Source organism: Acomys russatus, chromosome 16 (genome assembly GCF_903995435.1).
Source record: "Acomys russatus chromosome 16, mAcoRus1.1, whole genome shotgun sequence".
Taxonomy (NCBI): domain Eukaryota; kingdom Metazoa; phylum Chordata; class Mammalia; order Rodentia; family Muridae; genus Acomys; species Acomys russatus.
In genome coordinates, this window is record NC_067152.1 from 2,157,480 (window position 1) to 2,167,384 (window position 9,905).

Sequence of the window (9,905 nt, forward strand, 5' to 3'; positions counted from 1 at the left end):
ATCCAGGATAGATCATCACTTACCGGGTGGGTTCCAGGTGCACTCACAGCTTGCTGTTGTTTGTGAGGGAGTGGTAGTTGGCTTCACAAGGTCCCTGGGCAGGAGGCAAGTCAGGGAAACCTCCTGGGAAGGATGGATGCTCAGGAATTTGCAGCCCTATCTGCAGGGCATGGCGGCACATGCCTGCATTCCAGAACGTGATGGCAGGTGGGTCAGGAGTTCAAAAGGAGGTTAGGACCTTCCTGGACTGTATGAGATCCTGTTAAAAAGAAGAGGAAGAGGAGGAGGAGGAATGATGGTGGTGGTGGTAGTGGTGGTGGTAAGAGGGAAGGAGAGGTGGGGGGAAACCAACAGCTCCAACATAGGGCCCTTAAGCCAAGATTTGGGTCGCATGAGAGCACACATTACTGGGAGTGTGGGTATGGGATGGTGGGAGAGGTAGAGTCCGTGAGCCTCGCGTTTCCCACGGAGAGCTGATGGCCACAAATGGGAATGATGCACCGGGACAAAGGACAGAAAAGAAAGCCAGGATGCCCTCCAAGGATCTCAGCCCTGGGTTACGTGCCTCTCAGCATCTGCTCTGTCAGAGCTTTGGATTCTGGGACCACCCAGAGTCAGGGTGAAAGCCAGGACGTCTTGGTGGTCTGGGAACAGTATCCTTTGCAAACAACAAGAGTGACACAATCAATCTCCCACGCATCCTGCTCAGGTTCAAGGTGCCCAGGCAGGCTCACTAGGCTTCCCATACCCATAAGGCCTCAGGGAGACTTCTGTGCCCGTTGGGAGTTGCCTAGGTAAAATGGGCTCCCACTGCGGTGGGTCAGAGGTTGGAGCACTGCCTCAATACAGAGCAGCACAGGGCAGCCTCCATCCTTTCCCACACAGCGCACCCCAGCAAGCAAAGAGAGGCCTAACGGGCAGGATGTGGGTGACCCCAAACTGATCTCAGAGAAGTTGTCTGTTCAGTTAGCGTGATGTTGGCAGCCAGGTTTGCTTCAGGGGACCAACTCCAGGCAGAGAAAAGCCAAAAGGTTATTCTGATGGGGAGCTGCGCACTCCTCGGCTGAGAGGGATCCTGGTGTTGGGAGAACCTGCAGCGAGTGTTTGCTTCAGAGTGTGAGGAAGAAGCAGGTGCTGAAGGCAAAGGGGGTGAAGACCAAGATGAGACACCTCAGAACCCTCCCCCACCCCCAGCGTGTGCTGCCTCTCTCTGGGGTGGTGTGCCTGGGATGCTGAGCACAAATGGGGCCCAGGGTGCCAACCACAGTCTCTAGAGGTAGATGTGAGCTTATATTCGTGTACTCAGATTACATGCAAACGCCTTGCAAGGGGACATGACTGTCTACGTCTGTCTGTAAGCACTCAGGGCAACGCCTGTGCACACATAGCCACCTCAGGTGCAGCTCCACACAGCTATGCACGTGCATACAATGCTCAAATACCCATCAGCCCACACTTAGGAACTGCAGGTCCTGCGCAGCAGTGTGATATGATATTAACGTGTGTGTGTGTGTGTGTGTGTGTGTGTGTGTGTTTCCTTTCTGACTTCCCTCCCCCCTTCAAGATTTTGAATTTGAGCATGGGGAGCTCAAGACAGGGTTTCTCTGTGTAGCCTTGGCTGTACTGGAACTCACAAAGATCTACCTGCCTCTGCCTCCCAAGTGTGCCCCAGCAACTCTGGCCTCCTCTCTCTCTTTAAACTCAGACATTTCTGTTCGAAAGGTTCTGGTCCAGGACCCCGTGTAGAGTAACTAAATTGGTTCTGTTTTCTTTGGCACTATTCCAGTTTAGTGATGAAAGCCCCCGACCTTGGGAATCTTCCCAGTTCCAGTCTATGTCCCCTTGTCCCCAGCAAAGGGCTGGCATTGGGTCTGTCTCAGAGCTCTCGTCATCATCTGGTCACTTCCTTGATGGACCTTAATGAGAGCCAAGTCCAGGTGTCAGCTCTCACCCCTGAGCATCTGAGTCTCTCCAGGACTAATTACGACCAGTGTTTATTAAACACTTGCTATGAGCTAGACCCCAGACTTGGGCTTTTGAGGGTCATCACTCAATTCTCCAGAGACTTGGGAAGGCACTTCCTGTGACGCAGAATAGCTAATGAGCACCTACTGTGTGCAGGGAGCAGAGCAGCAGGGGAGCAGAAAGTAAACAAGTGAATTCTGTCCTGTGTTAAAGGACGCATATGGTAGACTAAAATGTCCCAGGGAAGAAACACCTTGAAAATCGGCTGCTCAAGAGTAGCCTTGCTGGAAAGAAGCCCTGCAGACATACTGGTAACACTTAATCCCAGCACTTGGGAGGCAGAGGCAGGCGGATCTCTGAGTTCGAGGCCAGCCTGGTCTACAAAATGAGTCTAGGACAGCCAGGGCTGTTACATAGAGAAAGCCTGTCTCGAAACTGCCCACTCCCTGCCGCAAAAACAAAACAAAACAAACAAAAAAAAACACACACACACAAAAACAAAACAAACAAACAAACAAAAAACAGGTCGAGGGAACAGCATGGACAAAGGCAGGAGGCTGAGTGCCTGGCATATGGAGGGACAGCAGCAAGGTCTGTGTAGCCGGGGAGAGGCAGGGCCTTTGGGCCAAGATATAGACTCAGGGGCATCTTAGGGCCAGATGGGAGCCATGGAGGATTTAGGCAGAAGAGTGCCATATCCTGACTCAGACTTTTCCCGGACTGCCTTAGCTACTGTTAAAGGAGATGTAGGGCTGAGGGTGGGGGCAACGGGGCCATCCAGGAGACTAGTGCAACAGCCTGGGTGAGTGGCAGCCGTAGAGGCTGTGCTACATGGACAGACACTGGATACACTCACATTTACCCAACAAGCTTTCCAGAGAGTGGGGCATGGGGCTGAGGGAAGGGACCACTGTGAGCCTGAGGTTTTTATCCTGAGCAGCTGAAGCGAAGGGGGTCATCTTCACCCAAGATGGAGACGCTGTGAGCGGAGGAGGCGCTCGGTTTGGATGGCTTCGGATAGACAGATGGAGATGTGGGAGGGGCGGGCGGGTACCAGCATCTGCGGGCTGGAAGGCTGGCTGAGCTTTCAGCGATTGCCCCATTTTGCAGGTGAGGAAAGCGAGGCTCCCGCAAGCGTTGAAAGGAGCAGCCAGGATTGAACTTCGACCTCTGTCTCCACAGCCACGCTCTACCCACAGTCACGGGCAGGAGGCTGCCGGCCATTCTGGCCAGCAGTGGAGGCTGATGAGGAGAGCCCAGCTGTTCCCTGGCCAGCTTCCTTGTCTTCAGGGCTGAGCCAGGAAGGAGCCTATGCTTAGAACACAAGTGGACACAAGTGCCAAGTGGCCTGAGGCGCCAGCAGCCCCAAGAGTGTAGCCTGCCTGGTCTGAGGCCGTCATCCCATCCCCGCAGCAAGAGAGCACTAGGTTAGCATTGATTGCTCATAGAAGAGCAGCTGGCCAGGCTGGGGCCAGGGGAGGGAGGAGGGCTGAAGGCCAGCAAGATTGGCTACATGGCAGAGCAGCCTGCAAGCTTCAGAGAGACCCACTGACCTGCCCAGGGTCCACGGAGAAAGTAGCCATGGGAAAGTCCATGGGTGGGTGGGTAGGGGCTGGGCAGCCCCTTGGGTGCTAAGCTGGAGCGAAGCCTAAGAAAGCTGAGCAGCCCTACTTGAGGCTGTCCTGCCCCCTCATGGCATCATGAAGCTGATGTTAGAGCCCCAGCCTGAAGGCAGCTAGGCAGGGCCTGTCCCGCTGTGTCGTCCAGCTGTGACCAGCCCCTGATGCTCTGGGCATCTTACTTTCTCCTGTGTGAGCAATGCTGCTGAGGGCTTCCGTTAAAGACCCTCCTCCCCAGAGTCAGATTTTCCTCATTAGTTCCCTTCTGGTGGCCAGGGTGCTGCAGGGCCCCCACTACCCTGGATCATGTGGCCTGGATATAGCAGACAGGCCCTGTGAGTGCTGGGCCCTGGGCCAAGCTCTCTGGCTACCCCAGCTCTGGGTTTCCCCAGCCCACCTGAGCTGAGGTCACAGCCTGCCGTGGAGGCTCTGCATCCGTAGAGGGGGTGGAAAACACAGGCCCAGTTTCCCACCTCAGGACCTTTGCACATCCTGTTCTGTTGCCTTTGCCCATCCCACCACGTCTGGTCCCATGAGACCATTGATAAACACATCTGCTGAGGTGGCCGTCCACAGTCAGCTCGGCAGGAGCTTGGGGTTTACAAGCTGACCTGAGGACACTGCCAGCTCCCTTGCCTGCAGGTCCTCTGTGCTGAGCTGTGAGCCGAGTAGATCCTTCTCACAGATAAGGCGGCTACTACGCAGAGCAGGACCCCTCTCTGCCCAAGTTCATAAGTCAAATATTCTTGGAAGTTGAAGAGCTGCTAGTGTTGTTACACAGGAGACCAGCAATCAAAGAATGCTGGCTGGTGACCCAGGGGCAGCAGAAGCTCTCCTTAGGGCCCTCTCTTAACGTCCCATAAACTCTCCAGGTATCTATGGGTGGCCACACTCATATGCAAATGAGCCACAATGCTCATTGCCAGGCCCTCCCACACCGGCTGGCTTCTGTGGCTCTCCCAGGCTCAGGTGCAAGTGTGAGTGGGGATGAAGGAATGAATGGGGCTGGAGAGCCTGGGGAGCTCATGTATGTCGGGAGGCTGGAGGTTTGGGACCAGTGAAGCAGAGCACAGTGAAGGGCATCCCCTGGAGGGGAAGGCGAGGTGGGCTGTGTCCTCTCCCTTCCGCCCACTGAAGTAGAAGGCAGCCCTGCTCAGGAGGGGCCGGAGGAGTCTGGCAGGAGAGGTGCAGGGCCTCTCCACAGAGACTTGGATTCCTGCTAATTTGCAATCTTAAAATGCACAGCCAAGGCTCCATCCTCATTGTTAGTACATTAATCAGGCAATCAGCAGGGCGGGGCTCCCAAGGGCCTCATGGAAGGAGCATAGAAGGCGCCATGGTGATGTAGTGCCTGCCTCACTGGGGGGGTAGGGGGAACCTGCTGGGTGACAGATTGGGACCTGCTGGCTCAGAAGTGGCCCTAGCTGGCTGGGACAGCGCGGTCAAGGTCTTGGAGTAATACCACTCGCTGGCTTTCAAAGGCACGGATGCAAACTTGGCTGAGCCCCTTTGCACCCTCTCCCATTAAGAGATGGAGGTTCTAGAAGGCTAGCCTCCCTGGCATGTGGGGAAATAGCAAAGGATCAGCTGTCCTGTGCCTGCTTTCACATTAGTGTGCTTCCAGAAGAGCCCTGCATGCAGGAAGTGACTGTCCTTGTGGTCTCATTGCCCTGGACTTCCTAGTGACAATAGCCTATTCTTTCTCAAGGTGACAAGGGACCTGAGCCTGGTTCTTCCTCAGGTCTTGGCTAGAATCCTTTGTCCTCCTGTCTCACTTACATCGAAAACCCCCATCCTACTCATCACCCTGCTCCACTGTCCATCTCTTCCGCTGTCCACCATGCATTCATAAGCTGGTTACTAAACCCATACCAGAGGTTTGGTATAGTTTGATTTATTTTATTTTATTTTATTTTTTTGGTTTTTCGAGACAGAGTCTCTCTGTGTAGCTTTGGCTGGCCTCGAACTCACAGCGATCCACCTGCCTCTGTTTCCTGAGTGCTGGGATTAAAGGCGTGCGCCACCATGCCTGGCTCTGATTTTTTTTTTTTTTTTAACCTAAGTAGATCCCTGGCCTGTGTACTGATATTCCCTGGAGGCCTCTATTTAAGGGATAATCTCCCCCAATGGACCCCCAGATTCTTCTGGGGTGCACAGAGACAGAGTAGCCACAGCAGATGGGAGAGCGCAGCACAGGCAAAAGCACTGTGTAAACTCCGAGGCACTGTACAAATGTCGAATGGAATTAGTGATAAGCCCACTACAGTCCCACCTGCCCACAGCGGCAGGCCAAGGAGGAAATGCTTTATTTTCACAAGACACCCCCCCTCCCGCCCCCATGCAGTGGAGGCTCTGCTGTGTCTCCTTCAGCCCACCATGTGGGACAAGCGTCATGAATGTCCTTGAACCCAGAGTCTGGGCTTTCTCAGAGTGACGGGGATGGAGCCACTCCTTGGGGAAGGGTCTGGAAAGAATGGCCTTCCTGGAAGAGAGTGGCCTCAGCAGGAGAGAGAGTGCAAGCCAAACAAGGAGGTTGGAGGAGGCCTGAGGACGGTGCAGCCAGCATGGGTGGGATTCTGATGGCACAGAGCAGGCTGCCCTCCAGCCGAGTAGGGTTCCTGACCTCCCCTGCAGCACAGGGGTCCTCGGACAGGGGCTGGGAGCTTGGAGGCCACACCCAGGTCTCCAAGGAGGAAGACTGACAGAGTAGCGTGAAGACATGCTTTGGAGAGGGAAACTGAGGCAGAGGTGGCCATAGCCTGCATGCTGTCTAGTGTCTGGATGGCAGAAAGAACTGCAAAGGGCCTGCGGAGCCACCACCACCACTTCGAGGTCGTAATTGCTCTGAAATCACAACTGAACCCAATTATGCAAAAACTAAATTATGTGCGATGATTTTTTATGTGCTGGAAACATTCAGTGGAAGCTGGGTGATTGCAGGGGGGGGACGAGAAACAGCTGCCACTCTCTGGGAACCCATAACTCCCAGCAGCTGGGAGCTGTCACTCACTTACCAGGCCGATTCTGTCAGGACTGGGAGTGGTGGTTGGGGTGGCAGGTCAAGGTGGAGACCTTCTCAGCGGGGTGGGGGGGAGGAGTAGAGGGCACCCCCCCCAGGCAGCCCCTGGACCTGGGTAGCGGTGGGTCTGGGACCCCAGGTGGGAAGGCTGGTCAGGAGGGTGGCTTCTTTCATGCCACATGCTCAGGGCACAGCTGGCCGCAAGAAGACTCAGCTCATACGTCCCAGGCACCCTGGCTCTCCCAGGAGTCCCAGCTGAAGATGCTGGAAAAGAAGGTGCAGGAGGCCAACTGAGGCAGCATAGGTCACGGCTGTCTGGCTCCTCAGGGTGGGTGTCTGTAGGGCCGCCGGAGCCTGTCCTCATCATCTTGACGAGCCTGCTGGGCCGCTTGGGGCAGCTGTGACCCTGGAAAAAGGCAGGTAATGACAATCGTCCATAATGAGGCTGGTTCGGTAATGAGCACCGGCCTATTACCCGGCCACAGGCTGGACACATCCGAAAATAATTATTTTAAGGATCCATTAACGAATGCCTAATTAATGCCCAATTAGAGGGAGGCTACAGAGGAAATGCTCTGGACAGTCAAGAGGCAAGGCCTGGTTTTACAGCCACAGCCTGGCAAGCTCAAGCGTGGTAGCGAGAGGCAGAGGGCCATAAGGTGGTGAATCCGAGGGGGGCAGCCTCAATCTGGCAGTATCATGAACCCAAGGGAAACCTCATGCATCAGCCCTGGTGTCACTTACAGTCCCTTACAGGCAGGTGCCTTCTCTGCACACCTGCTCAACTCTGTGCACCGCGTTCAGCAAATGAGGAAACTGAGGCACAGAGGGCGTGTTGCACGTGTGAATGAGGCACCAGCTGGGGTATGTTTTGGCATCGCGAATGCAATGCGTTCCTTATTTTGAGGACTCATTTAAGTACAGTGATTGTTCAGGACTCCAGATGGAATATTAGCTTTGTTAGGGTAGTTACTTGTGAAGGCGGCTAACAGTGAGCAAGTGGCAGAACCGGGACCAGAGCCGGAGGACGACACACTGTGTTCATGGCGTGTTTCACCCTGCAGGAGGGCTGGCAGAGTCTCAAGAGGTGTTTGGATGGGGATTAGAGACTTCAGGGACAGAGTCAAAGAGGTGTGGTGATAACGTGGGCCTTGGCCCCAAATTTCCTGTCCAGCCTCCTAGCCTAAGGGACCCATGTACGGTACAGAAGACAGAACCTTTGTGAGCCGAGAGGGTCATTCCCCAGCCCCCCCTCCTCCCCTCTGTCCCCCTCCCCATGCGTCTCCCCCCTTCTCTGGGCAGGCCCCTCACAGCTGTCCCATCTCTCTCCCCACCAGGGTGCTGTGTGGAACTGCTGCTGTTGCTGCTGGCTGGAGAGCTACCCCTGGGCGGCAGCTGTCCTCGAGACTGCGTGTGCTACCCTGCGCCCATGACTGTCAGCTGCCAGGCCCACAACTTCAACGCCATCCCGGAGGGCATCCCAGAGGACAGCGAGCGCATCTTCCTGCAGAACAATCGCATCACCTTCCTCCAGCAGGGCCACTTCAGCCCCGCCATGGTCACCCTCTGGATCTACGCCAACAATATCACGTTCATTGCTCCCGACACCTTTGAGGGCTTTGTGCACATGGAGGAGCTAGACCTCGGAGACAACAGGCAGCTGCGAACGCTGGCACCTGAGACCTTCCAGGGCCTGGTGAGGCTTCATGCCCTCTACCTCTATAAGTGTGGACTGAGCGCCCTGCCCGCAGGCATCTTTAGCGGCCTGCACAGCCTGCAGTACCTCTACTTGCAGGACAACCATATTGAGTACCTCCAAGATGACATCTTTGTGGACCTGGTCAACCTCAGTCACTTGTTTCTCCACGGCAACAAGCTATGGAGCCTGGGCCAGGGCATTTTCCGGGGCCTGGTGAACCTGGATCGCCTGTTGCTGCACGAGAACCAGCTACAGTGGGTCCACCATAAGGCTTTCCATGACCTCCACAGGCTGACCACTCTCTTTCTCTTCAACAATAGCCTCACGGAGCTGCAGGGTGATTGTCTGGCCCCGCTGGTGGCCTTGGAGTTCCTTCGCCTCAATGGGAATGCCTGGGACTGTGGCTGCCGGGCCCACTCCCTGTGGGAGTGGCTGAGGAGGTTCCGGGGGTCCAGCTCTGCCGTCCCCTGCGCAGCCCCCGAGCTGCGGCAAGGCCAGGACCTAAAGCTGCTGAGGGCCGAGGACTTCCGGAACTGCTCAGGACCAGCTTCTCCACACCAGATCAAGTCTCACACGCTTACCACCTCTGACAGGGCTGCCCGCAAGGAGCACCATCCATCTCATGGCACCGCCAGGGACAAAGGCCACCCACATGGCCATCTGCCTGGCTCCAGGTCAGGTTACAAGAAGCCAGGCAAGAACTGCACCAGCCACAGGAACCGAAATCAGATCTCTAAGGTGAGCACTGGAAAACAGCTTCCTGAGCTGCAGGACTATGCCCCTGACTACCAGCACAAGTTCAGCTTTGATATTATGCCCACCGCACGACCCAAGAGGAAGGGCAAGTGTGCCCGCAGGACCCCCATCCGTGCCCCAAGTGGGGTGCAGCAAGCCTCCTCGGGCACTTTCCTGGGGGCCTCACTCCTGGCCTGGATACTGGGGCTGGCAGTCACTCTCCGCTGAGGACCTGGGGGCACCATCACCCAGCACTGCCACATGTCCAGCAAGGACCAGAATCTCTTCTTCTTTTTTTCTTTTTTCTTCTTCTTCTTCTTTTTTTTTTTTTTTTTCCTAAGCGGAAGATCTGCTGGGTTTCAGGAAAAGGCTACTAAAGCCTTCAGCCACAGTCTGGACCCTTTCTGGTGGATTATAAGCCCAAAGTGTATAGCTACAGACAGGAGGGGGTAGCACATCTCCCCCGGCTGTCCTGGGCGAGCACCTCTGGACACACCCACTCCAGCACAGTGGTCAAAGGCACGCCAAGAGAATCATTAGCAGTGACAGGACATGTGCCCCTTGAAGGAGCTGGGCTCTGTGGAATCTTGCTCATTTGGAAAAGAAGGGCTGAAGGACCCTGCTGCTTTTAGAAGGAGCAGGACTCCGAACAAGGCTCACCCAGAGACAACCAGCGGAGGCACCAGCAATCTCAGAGCAGTCCTGGCTCTGGCTTGAGGGCCACTTAGTTAGCCTGCCATGTCTAACCCTATGCCACCCTCAGTCCCTACCTGTGGGGTAATGCCTCTCTTTCCTGATGACTCAGGCAGTCCTGGCAAGAACCAATCACCAAAGGAGAGGTCGCCAGAGGTTGACATATAGAACTTTA

At 55.4% G+C, this 9,905-nt stretch overlaps 1 protein-coding gene across 1 annotated transcript in view; it reads left to right on the forward strand.

Annotated features, from left to right (window-relative positions):
• Positions 1 to 9,550, forward strand: part of Rtn4rl1 (reticulon 4 receptor like 1) — a 79,568-nt gene extending 70,018 nt beyond the window's left edge. Inside the window, exon 2 of the mRNA XM_051157951.1 lies at positions 7,941 to 9,550. Within this exon, the coding sequence (XP_051013908.1) occupies positions 7,941 to 9,265 (1,325 nt within the window). The 3' untranslated portion in view covers positions 9,266 to 9,550. The remainder of the gene's footprint in view (positions 1 to 7,940) is intronic.
• Positions 9,551 to 9,905: the final 355 nt, after the last annotated feature.